Here is a 20,338-nt window from a genome sequence, read left to right as displayed (position 1 = left end):
TTGAGCTGCACCTGCATGTGAAAAATGAAAATTAAATTATGTATGTTATTACACAGTTATGAATTTGAGTTGAATTGAATACAAGATGCAGCCAGTGATAAGCTTGGGCACCCAGTCAGTGATCATAATAATGTAAACAAACACAAAGAGACAGCTGTATTATTGCTTTTATTAGTGTAGTAAAGTGATTTAAAATTTAATTTAATCGAAAAGACGCATTGAAGACAAGCTGCAGCCGGTGCTTTACAGGGATTATTGCCAGTGATAAGCTTGAAATTAACATACTTTAAGGAAGGTCGACATCTCTGTATTATAAATCCTTTTCTTGATTGGTCTTATGTAATATTCTAATATTTTGAAATACTGGATTTTTGAAATATGTCACTTAAATATACAGTTTCACTTTTTGAATTAAATTATGGAAGAAAAAAAGAACTTTTCAATGATATTCTAATGTTTTGAGCTGCACCTGCATGTGAAAAATGAAAATGAAATTATGTATGTTATTACACAGTTATGAATTTGAGTTGAATTGAATACAAGATGCAGCCAGTGATAAGCGTGGGCACCCAGTCTGTGATCATAGTAATGTAAAGAAACACTAAGAGACAGCTGTATTATTGCTTTTATTAGTGTAGTAAAGTGATTTAAAATTTAATTTAATCGAAAAGACGCAGTGAAGACAAGCTGCAGCCGGTGCTTTACAGGGATTATTGCCAGTGATAAGCTTGGGCACCCAGTCTGTGATCATAATTATGTAAACAAACACTAAGAGACAGCTGTATTATTGCTTTTATTAGTGTAGTAAAGTGATTAAAATTAAATTTAATCGAAAAGACGCATTGAAGACAAGCTGCAGCCGGTGCTTTACAGGGATTACTGCCAGTTCAGCGGCGATGCCAGGATTTCCGACAGCGCCTGAACGCGGCTGCGGGCCTGGTGCCTTCGCTGACTACTTCCTGTGAGAGAAGCTCAGTCAGCTGTCACAATCTGGACGGCGAGAAAGAGGGAGCACGGGCGAGGAGAAACACACGACCACGGCTCAAAATGTCTAGTTTTTCCAACAAGTTCAGCGCCTACACGATGACTCAGCTCAACGAAATTCTGGAGGACGACGAAAAACTCACAAAAATGGTCCAGGAGATGGACGAGGTATGTTTATTCGCTTTTGTAGTCCCGAGCTAGCTACTGACTCCTTTTTCTCGGTCACTGTGTGTGTGTTTTTTTTTTTCTTTCTCTCAACCCCCTTTGTTGTTGCTTCACTGACGTTTACTCGGTACCGTTACGGAATCGGTCCCCTTTAGTCCCGCTTCGGATTTAACCTTTAATTAGTGTTGTCAACCGAAGTTTAATGTCGCGAAAGCTAACACGGGTTACAAATCGTTAACCTTGGGACGAAGCATTGTCTCAAGTTTGAACACACACTGGATTCCCAGTTTGCGAAATTGCAGCCCCATTAAACTGTAGTACAGTAGACAGCAGAAGCTCGTCTACAGTTAAAACAATACATTTTTTAATGGCTGCTGTAATGCTGAGTCATTTTTTTAGACAAGAAAATGTACATTTTAAGCCCAGCCTAGCTTAGACGCTCCTTCACGCCAAACTCCACTCACAAATCTGCCAATTTTATGGCTGGTGTTTCAGACCCGATAGCGAGGAAAACTTAACTTAACATAACTTAACACCCTTATCTTAAAAAGGCTATTAATTATTAACCAGCTCATTTGACACCCAGATCTGTAAGCAGTGCTTACAACATTATACTAATAATAAAGTGGTTGTTCGCGTATGTTGCTGCATCAAAGATTAAAACTAACCTGCCGAATTCAGCAGATTATTTTATTTATTCAGAAAAAGTCTCAAACGAGGTTACAGTAAGCGTGTATGAAAGGCAGTTGGCAAAGTAGCTTAAATTGACGCTTTTCACAATGGGTTTCTCCATAGAGAAGTGTAGCGATGACGTATTTGTGTAGGCTAACCCGGAAGTTAGCATCGCCCTGAAAAGCCAATAGGAGTTTTGAACCGGATTTTAGATTATGTCTGAAAATAATCTCTGTGGCAAACACAAGTTACTGAAATTTACAGGTTTTGTTCTTGAAGATAATCTTCACAGATTAACACCACTTTTGCTATTTTCAAAGAGTAAATTAAATCGCTAGAAGTAAAAAGCTAATGTTAGGCTATAAACAGACTACATCATGATCACATGACTTAAACGTCACCACCACTAAGCTTATGACTACACAATGACTAAATATGTTTTCTATAAACTGATCAGTGTACAAGTTGTAAAGTTAAATTATGTTTAATGTCCATGGCGACCGCATTTTAACACACATAAGCGCTTTATAATAAAATTGTGGGACATTTAACGCTAAATATCTTAAGCCTGTTGTAACCACAGCTGGTATTTCAGGCTTTAACCGAAACCAATTTAAAAAAAACTCATAAACTTTGAGAGGAGGGAGCAGGAAGTCCAAAAATGCGAACTGATTTCCAGGCATTAGGACTATAAACTACACGACTCCATACAGGCAGCTGGCTCATGGCAGGAGTCCATGGCCTTGCTTACGTGCCACAAGGACTCAGCAAATTTCCAATTAATGGCTACCTGCTTTTCACTCTATCATAAATATGCCCTTGCGATGATAAGAAGCTGATAAGCCTCACTTTTTTCCATACACACTGGAAACACGGTCACTGGAAAGGTTTTTACCGCAGGCAGACATTTTGCTTATTTAAAAGGAGTTTGAACAGATTACACAGATTTCATTCAGGATTAATGCTTCTGATTATTTCCCATGCTACTGCGCCTTCCAACACGGTCATTTCCAGGGTCGGCTTTAATCTACTTTAATCCCACTGTACTCGTACGCTTTGTTTTCTTTCTTCAACTGTGAAGTGCAAACTTTTCAGGAAACACTTTGTTCCTTCCCGGTTCAGCTTCGGACCTGATCGCTAATTACAAACATAAAAACACATATGTTCAGGATGCAGGAATTTTTCTTGTCTGTCGTCATGGTGCTGTGGCTTTCTCCCAGGCAGTCTCATTCTGTGTACACAAGTACTGTAAGATCTTATTGCCCAAAATCTGATGAAAGCCTCTCTTCTCAGACATGAACAAGCTGCTGCAAAAGCTTCTATATCTCATCTCAAGTGCGTCAGATCCATTTACCCCGCAAAACAAGAAGTATACTGTACATTTTGGCTATTATTAGCTCTTTGGATGAATGTTGTGCAGTGAGCTGGCCTTTTGTGTTGTCAGTTCTGTTTTTGATCCACACCCTTTCTGATTGTCTCCATGGTTTCATTTTTCCTCTTCCAATAGCTTACAGAGAAGAGGGAGGGACTTGTTTACTGCAATGACACTGCAGTTGTTGACTTTAGTCAGTCATAAGATTATGGGAAACATTGACGGACGAAGCCAAGTAAAGACATGCCCGAACCGAAAGGTGGAACTGTCTGGGAAATTCTTTCTTTTAAAACACACTGGATGGGAACAAAGGAGTGGGTGTCATAAGGCGTTGAGTGAAACCTGAGAGTGCTGAGAAGTACTGAGTATACAGCTGTAGCATATAGACACAAACTCTTGCCTGTGATGTAGACACATGCTTCGCTAGAGGCAATAATCTCCTTGTTTTGCAGAACACACAGCGAAGGCGGCACATGTGTTGCCCTTTGAATAATGCAAATAGCGCTGTCATGAATTTGTTTAGTTGCACTACATCCTGTTTCTTCACAGGAATTACCTTAGAAGCATCATACCTGTACACACTGTGTGACACAAGTTCTTTGCTATACACTAAATGTAACATGTATGTGATGGTAGCTTCTTTGTGGCTTGTTATTTGAGGCAAGCGAAGGCTGCAAAACTCATTTTTCTCAGCAACATTTTGAGCGTCCACTGGGCTGTAGCCATTATGAGCCTGATTTTGGAGGTGACCCACTTTTTATAATGTACCCACGTTATGTTTCGGCTCATTTAACAGTGTTGTACGTTACATTTTGGAAGTGAGTTAAGATTAAGCTGAGCACTGTCTCTCGCCTCTGGCTTCTTATCTATTTGAGTCCTTCTCTGATCCAGGAAAGGCTTTTGCAGGGCATGCACGCTGTAGCTCAAGTTAATTGTAAGGGAGCAGATATTATTTTAACGCCTTGGTGTCTTGTCTTTGGGTGGATTCAAATAATTACATGTTTTTCTAATGATACAGAGAGGGGAAGTCTTGCCCTGTCTTTCTGGATCTTTTTGGATAAAAATTATACAGCAGAGAAAGATGGGAGACAAATTTAACTTTTATTTATGTAGCACTTTTAAAAACGAAGTTTACAAAGTGATTTGAAAAACAAGCAAAAGAAGGAGACTCAGGAAGACAAACACAAGAAAGCCTCGTCCAAGGTGAAGTTAAAACAAGAAGGCAGAATAGAAAATGTAAAAACACAAAAAGTCAGTGTGAGTCATTATAAGTAAAAAGAATAAAAGTGATAAAACAGGCACAATCACAGAAAAGAAAGAAAAACAACAAAATGCAAAAACAGAAATAAATAAAAGAATAAAAACGATAAAGGACGGTTGGAAGACGACATCACATCAGAGGAATTAAGAAACAGGTAAAAAGATTATGAGCAGTAAAAGGAATAAAAGACAATAAATAGATTAAAATAGGTAAAGGACGGTAAGAGAAAAGGAAAAAAGACATCACAAGGGAGGAATTAAAAACAGATAATAAGTTAAGAAGTTAAGAAGTCGTGGTTTGTTTGCAGAAATTCTAAAGAAAGGTTAGTCAGGTGTGTGCGTCAGCTAATATACAGGACCGGCTCTGCAAGGTTTTTGATTATTGGTTTTGGTGAGTGATGCAACTGTTCTAATTACGTGTTTTCATAGTCTGATATTTCACAATTTAAGAGGTGGTTTCCTGGTTTTTAACCCTTTCTAGCGCTGTGCTCCTGATCGGTAATTTCTCGCGCTAATCTCCTGATTTTTATAGTTATAAGAATCAAAAATGAGTGTTTCTGAGCCTCTGTGTGGGATGTGTGTCACTGTACCTGGCAAACAAACCCAGGGGCAGAGGTGAGCCCTCAACTTCTTCCAAATTTCACTCCTCTTAGTGCAAGACCTTCCTATTTCATGACATTTGCCTCCTGTCTCCCTCGCTTATCCTCCTGACTCCGCTCTGATGAGTCCGTTCTGCATCGGTTCATCCTTCCTCTTCTTCATTTTGAAATGTCTCACACACACTCTCACAATGTTGTAGGGGGACGACACCTATTAATTATAGCCCAACCGATACTGTTAATTAAAAGAAAGTCTGATAACAGCCGATGGTTATTCATTTTAATAGAAACCCATGACAAAACAATCTGATAGATTTTTTGAAAGGAACGTAACCCAGATTATGTAATGGTGACATAGTTTCTCAAGTGTAGACCTAATTAGATGTATTTTGGTGTTTCTGTGTTTCTGTACTGAAATGTCTTGTCTCGTTACTTATCTGCCGACTTGTATACCAATATACCAACCATATAACTCGTATAGCGACTCTCTGTTCCTGTGAGACGTTTATATGTGTTTGGTTATCTAATTGTGGGTTACTACACCAGCTTTTCAAAATTCAGGTCTGTGGTCCATCCAGACGAGCTTGACCTACATTTCCTGTGATTATTTCAGCCTGTATGGAGCGAGTGGAGCAATCGGAGAGTATTTCCCCCAGCAAAACAATTATGTGTTTGGTTTGACTGAGCAAGCCTGCAGTTGTGGATGCTATTTAAAGGTCTGCTTCTTTAGTGAGCCACGATAAATGAGCAAGAGCGGCTCTCGTCAAAGGACGGCCGGTCACCTCAGGATGTGACGGTGCAAAGTGCAGTTGGTAATAGACAGATTTAGCTGCTTTTCCTGCTTTAAATGTTGTTTTCCCATTCAGTCCGACCACCAAGAGACAAGACCTGCCTCAGTCACTTTTAGAAGCTTTTCCATAATCACGGCCTACGTTACAGTGTATTTATAGAGTTTTCCTACATGTCCTGGTTGGTTGGATGTGTGAAATGAGTCATTTAAAAAAGCAGCAGGAGACCCTTTTTTATTCAGTCCTCCACTATAGCAAGCTGTTCTTCCCACCTGTCCCCATGGGTTCAGTTCAAACCTACATTAAAGGGGCACGCCATCAATTTTTACTTACCTACTTAACTTAACAGTTGGGAGCTAATGACCTTATAATGTCATCAGGGTTTTTTCAGCTTGGGCTTGAAACTTTTTAGAGAAACCTGCTGTAGAAACTGGAGGGTCAAAGTCTGAGTGCATCTCCGCCTCTGCTGCATTTTCAGTCCCCCGACTTTATGGAGCCTGCCAGTGCTATCTACCAAGTATGACACATCAGTGAGCTGACGTAAATATGTGGTTCGTCTAAGTTGGTTACAGACATTGAGTTGTTACAGGAAAAGCACAGGTGTAATGCTGCGTTCAGGTGTAATGCTGCGTTCCAACAATGCCAGCAGAATGGCGAGAACAGAAAATCGCCTGTTATTTCAATTCCCGATTGTTTACATGTTATTCCTTAGATTTAGCCTTGTAGACACATTATTACAATAGACAGAGTTAGCTTCTCTTGTATCAGTTTGTGAACAAATTGTTTATCAGTCGATTTTTAATCAATTAATCATAATTTTCAAGCCAAAATAGTGAAATAATACAAATTGCGAGTGATTGAGGCTTTGTACTTTAGCCATTTACTAGCAGTCTGTTGGTACTTCCGTATTTCTTTGCACCAAGTTGAAGTTATTGTAGCTGTCAGATATTTACAGTAGTATTGGCCCCAAATATCGAGCATGGGCACTATATTTATGGCCAAATATTTTATAAACGTCCGCACTCCACCTGTCAGGGATGAGACAAAATGATAATACTGTGTCCGAAAATCCAAATTTGCTGCTCACTATTAATAGAGTCGACTACTGAGTGAATGGTGTTTGGGAATAGTGAATGAGGGAATGATTACATACTGGAAACAGTGAGTGAGTCAGGTGCACAATAGCACGCACAGGTACTAGCTCACCTGAATGGAATGCAGCCATAATTAATGTTATTGGATACGACTGTGGCTGTCCGGCTGTGACGTGTCAAAAAGGCTCTATTGTTTAGTGACATAGTAGCCAGTACAGCTTATTTTTTTCCAATATACCAGATGAATTTAACAAAGTCAACTAACCCTTTACCTCGTTTGGATTTAATCTGCTAGAGATTTTTTAATAAGAAGACAAACCGTTCTGTTGGAGCTGATTTTCAACATGATTTGTCTCTAAAGAGGCTTGTGGGAGTCGTGTGAAAACTGGTTAAGTGCGATGATTCATACTTAATATTCACTTCAGTAAGGTTTTTCTTTATTTTATTTTCTATGGTGCTTCTCTGCAGAGGAGCTATATTAATTGTAGAGAACGACTTCCCCCCCACACGGCTAAATTTGAGACCGTTATGTAAGACACAAGTCCTGTCTGTCAAGAAGAGCTGTGCATTGATGGACGACATTCAAATGTGAAGCCATAAACACATTATTGACATGCTTTATTTTTTTCCTTTTGTAGATGCAGGAAGTCCAGCAGAGCAAGGAAATGACATTGGTGAACAACCGAACCCTGGCGGAGCAGAACCTCGCCCTGCAGCCCCAACTGGAGCACAAGAAGGAGCAGCTCACCAAACGCTACGGCAGCCTTCAGGAGAGCTTCGAGTCCTATCAGCTGCGCAAGTCCAGCCTAGGTACAGCAGGAGTACAGCTATCGCAAGACGGAGAGAAACATTTTACTATTGATTAGACTGTCTCCATGCCTTGAATTTTTAATGATACCCAGCCCTAACGAAATTTGAATACTCTCTTGAAGTAATGGAGAACCAATACATTAACAAATGCCTGCAGGAGCGGCTTCAAACTGAGCACAGTAAACACAGGGCATTAATAATTACAACCTATTTGTCTTTCGCATTCAATTGAGGTCTCTGCAGGTTTTTAATATAGTTAAACGTTGTGATATATGCCAACTTGGCATAAAACATCAGCCCAGATATTATTACAATACATAAGATTAGAATTTATATTTAATAACAACAGCTGAGATACAAACAGGAAATGTCGGGAGACTAAGAGAAGGTTATGTAACAAGTGTTATCTGCTGTAGGAAGCAGGAAGGTTATATTCTTCCATCTTAACCTTTTATCCACGAGGAAGACCTGAAACTTTTGATCCCTCAGAGCTGCTGAATGACCCTTTAACCAAGGTTTTAATGATTTGCCATTTATATAGACCTCCAGTTAACATTATTTTCATTATCAATCAGTCTGTTTGATTACATGATGTTTGACAAAATATCAGCTAATAGTTAAAAATAGCCATCATGGTTTTTGAGAACCTAAGATGAAGAAAGGGAGTCAGCATCTATTTTGATAATCGATAAATCTTTTAAGTGATTTTTCATGAAAGAATCGTGGCTCCAGGTTGTCAAGTGTGAGCATTTGCTGTTTTTCTTTTTCGTGTATGAAGGAAAATTGATTATGTAATGGTTTTCTTGAGACAAGAGAAAGAAAGATGAGAGACATTTCACAGACTAAACAGTTAATCACATGGGCAAAGTTTTGACATTTGGGCCGGGCTGAGTCACATATCAGAAGACAGTTGTACCAAGCTTGCCATATACTCACCAAAGAGCCTTTTCAATCATTGAGTAGTCGCACAAATGATGTTTAAAAACTCATCGATCACAGCTGATTGTGTAACAGAAAGATCGCTAACTCGACTCTAACATCACATGACTCCTTAAAAAATCAAACACAAGAATTCAGATTTATTTTTCCTACATTCATCGTTTATATATTTTATAAGATCACTTCCAAATGTTTTTACTCATACGAGACATAATCTTATTTTAGACTCAGTGTAGTGACATTTTTCAGCCTCCCTGGAAACTACGCTGGTAGTTAATCGAGAGGGTAATCTCAAGGTTAATTGTTTTCTAGTTGCAGCTCTGCTACAGCTTAGTATAATAGCGGCAATCTTGAATTTCGAGAAGCTGGAGCTGGATCTGTTTTGATACCAAAATGAGTAATATGACACCAGTGTTAGTCTGTGTATGTTATTATGATGGTAACAAAAGTCCGCTTCAGGGAGAGATGAGGGCTTGTAACACCTCTTTTACAGGGAAGTGTTTCTGCAGCAGTGACAGATTTATTGAAATAAATTGACTAATCATGTCAGCTCTGTATTAAAACATCCAGTATAGAAACATTGATAAGAACAAGGCTTTAGATGATTGCCGTTATCTGCCTTAAGTTTAAGAGCAGATACATTGGTCAGCTGATTGTATTGGCTGATATTAATGCCGTTGTTGGCTCCAGATCTCCGGTGTCAGTCGGGCTCTGCTTTCAGACATCCTCATTAGAAACAGAGGTGTTGTGTAATGTGTTTTTCCCACAGCGCTTTTTTTTTTTTTTATATTCTGAATGAGCACAAGCTGAAGAGACCTGTTTCACTAGTTCTCATGTTTCCCATCAGAGGCTGTCGCAGCCCTTTTTACCAGGAGCTCTGTGATCATGTTGCTGCAGGACTCACTGTTATTGAACTCTTTTTTTCGGGTTTAGCAAGTTCCAGCTCTGATTACATCTCAGCTGCGGGATCTTTATTGAGACTAAAGAGGGCTGTCATATCCCACACCGACACACCTTCACAGTACTTCCTAGTGTGTGGAGAAGACGGGAGTGACGCTACTTGTGACCTTGTTGACGCAGCCGTTGCCTAGCAGCTCTCTCAAAATAGCATGCCAGCCATTCACTACTCTGCTGCGCTGATAAAAGTTTGACTTTGTCTTCTTCCTCTGTGAGGCTCGCAGACTGCCTGGAGCTGTCATGTGTACAGTCCACACAAAGTCTGCTGCTAAATATTTTTTGCAATATGTGCTTTTTTCCTGTGTTTTGTTTAATGTTCAAGGCAGTTTTTGCTGTACGGTCTGAATACCAAGCTCCCCGTCTCTCATACAGGAGTCAGCTCACGGATGCAGCTCTGCAGGTCTGTTGGTTTTGTCTGTTGTCGGCGCGATGGCTTTTGTCAAATGTAGGTTACCCGGTGTCCCCCTGCCCCCCCCTCCGGATTTGCTGCAGCATAGCAGCTGGGGAAGGACAGCGATGCTCAGAGCTAAGAGAAGCGTTTGACCCAGATGAAAGATCCCACGTACAGTAGCTCGCTGTGTTGTCATTTGTGAACAGTGACACCCCCAGCGCCGCCCTCCCTCCTGAAAATGTCTCTGCAATAGCCCTCACTGTCCATCGGGTTTCTGGAGGGGCCAAAATGGCAGGGCAGCCCCCATACACCACCAGCGGCAGCCTACAGTGGACCATTGTGTTGCCAGTCATGCTGGTGTAAAACAGCAACAGAGTGTGGGAGGGACTGGTGGATGATGGGACTGGCAGGCAGGGAAGTTGGGAGGGTGGGGGAAAAAAGAAAGAGAGAGAGAGAGAAAGGCAGCGAGGCAGGCCAGAACTCCCCCCTTCAGATTCACAGCAGAGGTCGATGTGGATTCATCTGCTAAATGGCTGTCTCATGATCTCCAGGCCCAGACTGTCTGTTGGGCACTCGGCAGGCTCTCTGCACAGCCAGAGAATCACAGCTTTGTGTGGAGAAGCTGCTGATGTGCCTGAGAGTCCGCCTTGTTATGGGTGAGAGGGCGACACAGAAAGGAATGGGAGTTCACCCCTGGACAAAGGGCTGTGTCGAGAATGAAGCCTCTGTCCGTGAACGTTTTTTTAATCTTTTCAAACTCTGCCAGCAAAAAATTTTGGCAAACCGACATGAGGTTTTGAGATCCAGTGTCTGAGATAAAGTTTTTGATAATCAGTAGATTTAATAGAAACTTTAGTCCGGCCAAGTTCTTTGTCCTTCACAGGTCAGCTTGCTGAAACACTTAACGAGAACAGTGGTTAAACTTGTCTTTATGCAACATGAATCATTGATGCTTTACCACTCGTTTCTGTCCTGTATGATGGCGGTCTAAGTAGCAGCAGTGATCTTGTTCTTAAGTCCAATAATCCAGTTTGACAAGCTTGTTAACAAGTGGTGACAACATTCAGACGTGCAGCTAGTGATTACCTAACCGCACAAAGGTTGACTATCTGTCAATTTTGTGTCAGAGAAGAAATACTGGCTGTCAGATATAGTTAATTTAAAACAGATTTAACTATATCTGACAGAGAAAACACTGAATTTCCCCTCGTGGGATTAATAAAGTTAACTTCCCGTTCTGTGCGGAGTACATAGCGTCCATCAATCACCATCACTCATTTACCATACAACATGTTAGAAATGTTTAAGTTACAGTGTGGATGGGAGTTGGACAATGAATGACAGAGAGCAGTACTTTGGTCATACTCAACATCATGGATTGAGGGCATGACAATGACAATGACAAGAGGTTGACAGATGAACTCAACAATGCTAGTCATGTAAAATGTCTACTAATGGCGTATTGAGGTGCCTGAAAAGCTTCTGACACACTTTAGAAGGTAATCAGTAATCAGCGATACTCGAGGAGAGTCTCTATGTTGTTTATATTCTTTTCCACTGGTCAAAAATCCCACTTAAACCCGCTAAGATCGGGCTTTTGTGTGCAATGGGAATGTGTACACTCTGCGTTTACAGCCGGGTCAGTTGACTCTGCAGTAGACACAGGTTTTTATCACCTCGGCTCAGCTTTGATCTAAACGTAAGACCCGGGTGAACACGCCCGTGCGAAGTGATGATGCGTTATCAACATGCATCAGTGGCGCGTAAATAAGGAAGGAATTTGGGATGCGGCCTATTGTTTTCTCTTCTTTTGCAACTATTTCTGGCACATTCATGACGCGAAACGTAACGCTTCAGTAAAAAATCACAGACGGGCTGCCTTGCCTGAGGGAAGTGGTGATGGGGAACAGACGATGTGTAGAAAAAACCTGTGTTGACCCGCTAATTTGGTGGAAAAGCAGCATTAGAGTGAAATCTTTAGACATAAATGTTATGTTTTATCTGTCTATTTTGCTCAAGTCCAGCTCACTATTCAATTAATGTTTGAAAAACATCAGAAATTATTTTAAACCAAGTGGACCCGCTCTCATCACTGATACTGTGTGACCAAACTGTGGAGACTGTCACCTGTTTTAAGTATCTGGGTACATGTATACATGACAAACTGAGTTTCACAGACAATGATGATTTTACATGTAAGAAAGACTGTTCTGTGTTGGGAAACTGAAGTGGTTTGGGTTGGGTCAGTCTGACAGGGTGTCCTTGTTTTTAATATTTCTGTTCGGTACTGGCGTCTGAGCTTAGCAAATAGAAACAAGCTAAATAGGATTGTTAAGACAGCAGGGAAGATAATAAGCTGCCAACGGAAGCAGCTGGATGATCTTTGCAGCACAGCTGTATGCAGGAAAGCCCTGTCAATCATAAGAAAAAGATCTACAAGGACTTGTTTATTCCTGATGCAATTAATACAGTCAAACAAATACAGTCAAGTTAAATATGAGAGTGTAAGCTGAACACTATGGGTATGAATACATTGACTGCTTTAGTTGAGAGATCTTTGTTTTAGGGATGTGATTTGTCTTGTTTTTGTTTTAATCCTGTGGATGACGTGGTTTGTTTGTGTTGTTTAACGCTGCTGGACCGTGGATTTCTTTGTGAAGGACTCTGGTCGGGTTTTACACAACTGTAGCAAACATTAGCTGAGAAATGAAAGTCTGTTATCATAAAATAAGGAAATGCTTCAGGTACAAACACAGAAGTAAATTAATCTGTCGAGATCTTTGTTCACTTGTTATCATGCATAGAAGGAAGCCTTGAATAGAATAGCATATCAGGTTAGACCAGAGTCGCTCCTGTAATTACAGTTTGGTGAGATGACAATGCTACAGTGGAGATCAGCAATGTGTGATGTGTTCCTGGTGCCTCTATGTGTGTCTGCGATCGCAGCTCCCGTTGGTGTTGACTTTCAGTCCTGCCCAGGAACACAAACAAAACAGGCTCCGTCCTTAGAGACACTAAGTCAGTTTCAGTTGACTCAGTTGGGGCTTTGCAAGTTCACAGCAAACAGAGCAGTGTTATGGCTGTTTGGATGTGCCAGTCACAAGACTGTGACTGGCACAGTTCACATATCCTGCTGCAGCTTTGTGTGATAGGCTCATTAAAACCTGTTATTATTACTCACACGTTCAGTGTAAGAACTGAGGGGATATTGGTTTTTTTTTTCTGCTCTGTGGTTAATTTAGGCATGGATCACACTTAATCCACAATGCATCTGTGTTGCATTGGGCGCTGTGGAAACCCTGCACCAGAGTCTTGTGACTCAAATGGGTTGAAAAGGTTGTGAAAAAAGAGGTGTTGGATTGTAGTAGTGTAATTTTACAAATGTTGTAGCTCTGGTTCACAGACATGTTATAAAAGTGATCAAAACAGGGTAAAAATAACACTAGGTACAACAAAGTCCTCATGACAAAAAGTCAGGGCAGTGAAACATCTTTATTACACTGTAGTGTGACTGCCGTAGTAACAGTTTTTCACATTAACAGGAAGATTAAGAGTAATGTGGGTCTCGCAGATGATTCTGAGCAGTTTTCCATCTGTCCGTTATGTGTTCAGCGTGTGATGCTGCATGCTCAGGATTTATCTCACTATATTTACATGTATAGTGGATGGTATGGGCCTGCTTTGCTTATACTGAACATGAAATACAGAATAATAACGTGTGTGCTCTTCCTCTCTCTTGTTACTCTACAGACTCCAAGTCAGGAAACACCTCCCTGGACCTTTTGCTGGCCTTGCTGCAGGCGGAGGGAGCCAAAATAGAAGAGGAGACAGAGGTAAGCATTATTTTGCTCCCTGCATGGATGACTTCATGTGTCCCGCAGCTTCATCAGGCAGTAATTCATATACCTGCTTTCCCAGTTGTTGATCTCGTCTCCTACATAGGCCTCATTGTTTATACCCAAGACTCGCAACCCGCAGAATTTCACAATTTTATAGCCTGCGATACTTATTAATTTATTTATTTATTTGTTTATTTAACAGGGACAGTGCACGGCTCTCAGCCGTACCAGAATTAGCTACTAGCTAAATTTCATCTGTAGTCCCTGGGCAGGAACAAATAACATGAATCTAACACAGACAAGCACATACAAATATAAAAAACTCATCACACAAGCAGCCTTTCAAACAACAACAAATGAAATGTATAGTGGATGGTATGGGCCTGCCCAAATGATACCTACCCATCCTGTCAGTTATTGTTTAAGCTTCATTAATACCATAAGAAAAATACTACCGAGGCACTTTCCGTGCCCTACATGCAGAGTTCATTCATTAATGTTTCATCAGTTGTGCCTTGTGCTTGAGAATCTGTCTACAAACACAACTGGCCGAGCTTATCAACAAGCCCCAGTGGTACAAGGTGTAATTGTGGGTAAACCTGTTCCTTAAATACAAGTCATGTCTAACATGTAAGCATGATTGATAGGCTCTAAACACTTATCCATTAAGGCTGGGTTGCACCAACACCAAGATTAATTTAATCTCAGATTAGCTCTGATCAGAGTTTAGTAAAACTATGTTTAAAATGTGTAAAAGTCCAGATTTAAAGTTAAGCAGAGCTCTGTTGCACCATTAAAAAATCTCTGCTCAGTAAAGCCAGGTTGTAAAGATGTGCATTTCAGTTTGTTTTATTTTAAAATCAATGTAATAGTTTCCCTGAGGGAGAAATTATGCCATAAATGCCTCCATTTCACCTTGTTTCTCTGGTACTGCACCACCGAGCATCAGCGGCTTCTTAATAGAGATCGTGAGGATCATTTCACAACCTTCAGCTGTAATGAATCGGCATTGATAATGAAACTAGTCAGGAGTATTTTCTGCCAATTAGAAACACCAAAATTCTTTATTTAACCATCACATAGTGTAATAAGTGCTATAATTGTAATGTCTTCCTGTACTGCATCTTAGCCACGTGTTGAAAGGTCAGATAAAACAGTTTGGTTTGAATGTTTCATGTGATTAAAAAGAGCTAAAGTCCACATGGCCCTAATAACATCTCAGCTAAAGTCTGCGTATGCGTATGTATATCTATGTAAATGAGCCTGGATTAGGTGAGATATATCATTGTTCTTTGCATGAAGGTCAACGGACATGTTTGGTAAATGCCGAGTTCCCACGGACACATTTACATCTTGTTCCACAGGTGCTTTGGTAAATAAAGTCCCTGACCTTTTTACTGAATAAATGGTTGGTCAGAGAAATACTCATTAGATGATCTTTTTAAGATGTGAAATCCCACAGCAGCTTGATGAATGTTGAATAAGAGCCAGAGTTTCTCCGTCTAAAACTCTCCCGAATCTCTTCTGTTCTGTCAACAGAATATGGCTGATTCGTTCCTGGATGGCGACATGACCCTGGATTCCTTCATTGATACCTACCAGAGCAACAGGAAGCTGGCCCACCTGAGAAGAGTGAAGATCGAGAAGCTGCAGGAGATGGTGCTGCAGGGCCAGCGGCTGCCGCAGGCGTCGGTCCCTACCTCACGATCTCAGGATGTGTCGGTGGCAGCCAGACCCTCACCCTCCTCCTTCCTCAACGAGGCCACTAACGGCTCTTCCCCTGTAGCCCAGCCAAGAAGGAAACCCCCACCTCCTCCATCCCAGCCGGCCCCAATTCTAAATCCAGCTCCAACAGCTGCCCCCCAGCCTCCTGTCTTCTACTCAGCATCGCCGTACCCGCCAATTCCTCCCAGAACGGGCCAGCCCTTCCCCAACGTCTCCTCCGGCTACCCGAGTCACTTTCTATCCCAGTACCCCCCTGCTCTGCCCCAGCGGCCCTCACCTCGTATGGCCCCGCAGCCTGGCTTCATCATGCAGTAAATAACAGCAGTTTCCGCTCACTGGACGCAGTGTGTGTGTCATGGACCTTTTCACTACTGGAGCTCCTGTGAGAACAATTTTTCTATGTCGTCGGCCTTTCTTGGAATACGACCAATCACAACACAAGAAGGCGGACCCCGCTGTTGGCTGGTCTGGTCACGTTCAGATGAAGCAGATCTCCAATAATCTCTGTGGATTCTCGTTCACATCTCACTCCCATCAACACTCCAAACGAAAAAAAAAAAAAGACGTGACGAGATCGACTTCGAGTCTCGCAAAGTCCCGTCAGTGGATGGGCCCGGTGCAGGCTGCAGTGTGGGTCCGTGGGTCACTGAGCCGGGACTCTTTACATTTATCAGCACTTTCTGTCTCCTGGTAGTGCCCTCAACTCTGCGTGCCCATTAGTTTTTCAGTCTCTCACCTCCATTCAGACATTTTCCTCAAGCTTTTACAGAATACTGAAAAAAAAGGGTTTGATTAATCATTTCCATCTGCAGCATACTAATTTACTGGTAATGTATATGCAAGCAAAGAGAGACCCTAATTACTGTGCAGTTTTGATGAAAATATCATTTTCCCAGAATATATTCAGGCGAAACTGCATCTATGCTGTGGATTTTTTTTTATCGGAAAAATTTCACAAGGTACATAGAAATATTTGAATTTCAGCATCTTTTTATGATATCGTACTAATGGAGTTATGTTAATAATAGCCAGGATAGACTGATTAACGTGTAAACGAGGGCTTTGGTTGGTGTATCTCTTCTTCAATACGAGGGTGTGTCTCGAGACCTGCCCGGTTCAAGACGGCTGACTGTTTGTACTTGATCCGTTTTGGGGCAGAAGTCAAAAGGGAGTTGAAGGAGAGGATAAGTGGCTGAGCTATTGTAACAAATGACCAGGCCTGCAGAGCCTTGCCTGAAATGAAGGATTTATGTATAGCCATACAGTACACTCCTGGTGTGTGTTGTTTTCTGTGGGTTCCTGTTGTAATTACCACTCCTTTTTATGATGTCCGTTGTCTTCAACACTCTCAGTTTGGATTGGAGTTGATGCCAACAGTTCTTTGGATCTCATACATGTGATCCTGTTCAGTTTCCTGTCACACTGAGCACCAAAGACTTCCCACATCACTCTGTGTTCAAACACTTTTTTTTTTTTTTTTTAGCTGCGGTCTGTTTTTATTTTATGTGAAACATGTAGTGAGTTAATCTACCATTGTTCCCAACATATCTCTGTTTGTGATTTTGTGCTGAAAAACAAGCCACATTTCTCTAAGAGGAAACTGGCAAGATCAACCTGGCTTTGGGAGGAAAAAACTTTCTCTGGTGCGATAAAAAAAAATTCACGTTTTGTTTTTCCTCCCGGCTGCTGTCGCTGTGCACTGTTGAAGAGCCACGAGTGCCTACACTTGAAGTGACGTTGATCACGTCCTGCTGACTACTCCCATGTTTCTCTGTGCTCAGCTGTAGAGGCTAGAACCCCCCACCACCACCACCACCACCACCTTCAGCCCTTGAAAGAAAAAAAAATGGCCAAACATTTGTTTTTCTCCTCCTGCTGCTGATTTCATGTTCCCCACCCTAAAGTAGAAAAAGGCAGCGTCTGACTGTGCATCTGTCAGGCTTTTGCTTTGTCACTAGAAGCTGCAGGCCAGAGTCGAGCGATACTGAACATGTGCCAGAGAGACGAGAGACACCCTCGGGCTGTGTGCCGATTGGTGCTTGTGCTTCTCTTCCATTCCTCCTCCTTTGTATCGAGGTTTGCCTGGGGTGAATTTTAGAGATTTGTGCATGTGTTTTTGTCGCTGTTTTTTTTTTTTCCTGTCTTTCTTTCTTTCTAATTGGTGACATAACAGGGCTCTGAAATGTTTTGTGTCATATCTTGGTGATAATAGTTCACCTCAAGGCAAAAGAAGTGAACCACTGACTGGACAAAAGCGTACTTGTCTTGTCAGCAGGCAAAACTGACAGAAAATAGCAGAAGCTGAAGCATCAACGTCTCGATGAACCAGCATTTCTAACGACTAACAATGGATAACTCTTTTGTGCATGGCCTTTTTCCTCTTTAATACTTTTTTTTGTTTGTTTTTTTAGCTGTTGAGCTGCTTTTTACGTTGAACTGATCCTCTGTATCCTTTGTTTTATATGTGACTGGTGATATTTTCAGTGTAATGTTGTAGGTATTTACTTATAATGAATGTGTAAGTGGAATTTAATGCTATTTTCAAGTTCAATAAATCTCAAATTTTTGTATCTGTTTTTTATCCAGTTGCTTTATTATTACACACTGAACACATCTGACTTCTCAGATAATTCCTTACGAGAAGGGGCTGCAGCTTTGCACTGAGGAAAGTGTTTTTGAAAATGAAGCAAGACCGCCACCTAGTGTTCATGGGATGGTAGTGAATCACATTTTTCCACAACACAGGTGGAAAGACTTGAAAATCCAGTTTCATAGTGCCGTGTTTTGAAAAGGTTAATATCAAATACTTCTCTGCTCTGTTTATATCCAATATCAACAAAAACAAACCACAGGTACATTTCCTGTTCAGTGCAAAAACTGTCACAGTTATAACGATGGCAATGTTTATAATTTTACATGGATATTTTAGAAATTGAACAGAGGACCAAGTATTAGAGCAAATATTTATTAAGTTGCTCTCAAAATGATATTTCAGGTCTAGTTTTTATTGTATGTGTTGCATCACTCACTGTATGTTTCAGACTGGTTGTCTGTGTAATAATATGTGACATTATTTTCAAACACTACATCATGTAAATTATTAACAATGGGGGAAACAGCTTGTGGTTTCTGAACGAAGCCCTGCCCACGTAATGTTGCATTCAAGTCCCATTTGAAGCACGAAACATTGACTTTTCGCTGTGTAAAAAAACCTTCCAGGAATCCTTGGAAACAACAAACAGCATATTTTAAAGTCACTTCCAAGTCGGTATCATCATCATCATCTTTTGTCGGGCAAAAACTTTAAAAACTCCAGTCACTCTCTGGTTTCAGTTTCTTTAAAGGGGCACTATGTAGTTTTGGAGAAGAAATACAAACTCAGAATTTTAATATTTAAAAAGGCCTATTAATGAGGTAATAATACAAACTCAGAAATATTTTTTTCCATCAGTGAATAAACAAGCTGTTCTCAGAGGACAATAAGGTCCCAGAACACTGTTTGAAGCTAGAAAGGTGGCAGGGTCCGCCACATATAAAGAAAGTAAAACAGGATGAAAATGTGTTGTCCATTAAAGGAGCACTCTGTAGTTTCTGCCTAAACAAACTAAATAATCAAACTCTCTTTGTTTTCATGACTGAATATACTGAATAAACAAACTGACCTTTATAGGACAACACATTTTTTACGGTTTTACTTTATTTATATTTCGGCGGACCCTGCCACCTTTCTTCTCCAAAACTACACAGTGCCCCTTTGAGGTCAGTTTGTTAAGGCATAAAAAGTTGAATGTTCAACTCACACAAGTGATCAGCTGTTTCCGCTGTCTGTAGAAAACATGTCTGTGAGCAGTCGACACGTGTGGACTGATCAGGAGACCAAACGATTCCTCGGCCTCATCCACGAAAGAAACAATTACAAGAACAATTACAACTTGCCCTGTCAAAAGTAATTCCTGAATACCTCTCTGCATTCTGTCTCCTGGTTTGTTTACCTCTAGCCTCTGTTTACTTCTGTAGCCACGTAGCCTACACCACGTCATCCTCTGTCCAAATTACGCTTAACGAAGCCTAGTTCATTCGCTCAAAACAGTTTATTGAAACGCACCAGATTCACATGTCACATGTTGTGGACTTTCAAAAGTTCACTTAAAGTGACTACGAGGAACTTTTAAGTGTTAATGACACAGTCTCTGATTCCTCCGACGATTATAAATGACCTGTAACAGCAAACAGGACCATCAGCGAACAGACTGCTAATTTTTATATAGTTATTATTAATGCCTGTGCTCGGGTCCGACCACATACATCACATATTAAATCACATATAAATGCATTAGTCATTGCGATCCATCCTGCGGTCTCTCTGTCACCAGCTTACAACAGGAAAGTTCCTCATAATTCACTTTTAATTTAATGGAAACATGCCTAATGAAGAATCTTCCCCAAAAAACTACATATTGCACCTTTAAATCAAGAAAACCCTACGATGCGTTCAGATGCAGCCAGGAAAATAATCACACATCAAAACAATAGAAGCCAAAACAACAAAGATTATTGAAACCTACAGGGTACATCAACACATCTGACACAGCATCTGTTTAAGACACTTTTACTCCGGTGCAGCAACACTTCCAGCTGCGTCCGCACTGTTTATGGGCCCACCTGTGCGAGCGGACAGCAAAGAAACCAACTCTAAGGTGCGTGTTTGTAAACGCACCTCCGAACCACGTGCTACGTTTCCAT

The 20,338-nt window shown here is 41.0% G+C and overlaps 1 protein-coding gene across 1 annotated transcript; it reads left to right on the top strand.

The window, feature by feature from the left end:
• The first annotated feature begins 988 nt into the window (after window positions 1–988).
• vps37ba (VPS37B subunit of ESCRT-I a) lies at window positions 989–18,165 on the top strand. The gene is made up of 4 exons (XM_073466857.1): window positions 989–1,152; window positions 7,573–7,744; window positions 13,782–13,864; window positions 15,410–18,165. The coding sequence occupies exons 1-4, from the start codon at window positions 1,048–1,050 to the stop codon at window positions 15,908–15,910; spliced, it is 861 nt and encodes a 286-aa protein (XP_073322958.1). The 5' UTR covers window positions 989–1,047; the 3' UTR covers window positions 15,911–18,165.
• Window positions 18,166–20,338: the final 2,173 nt, after the last annotated feature.

The sequence above is a fragment of the Pagrus major genome, chromosome 5 (assembly GCF_040436345.1).
Source record: "Pagrus major chromosome 5, Pma_NU_1.0".
NCBI lineage: Eukaryota > Metazoa > Chordata > Actinopteri > Spariformes > Sparidae > Pagrus > Pagrus major.
This window is presented reverse-complemented; position numbering and strand designations above follow the sequence as displayed.

Coding starts and splice junctions, on each gene's coding strand:
- vps37ba (XM_073466857.1), top strand. CDS start 1,048: ATGTCTAGTTTTTCCAACAAGTTCAGCGCCTACACGATGACTCAGCTC. Junction 1,153..7,572: donor TGGTCCAGGAGATGGACGAG/GTATGTTTATTC, acceptor TTCCTTTTGTAG/ATGCAGGAAGTCCAGCAGAG. Junction 7,745..13,781: donor GCTGCGCAAGTCCAGCCTAG/GTACAGCAGGAG, acceptor GTTACTCTACAG/ACTCCAAGTCAGGAAACACC.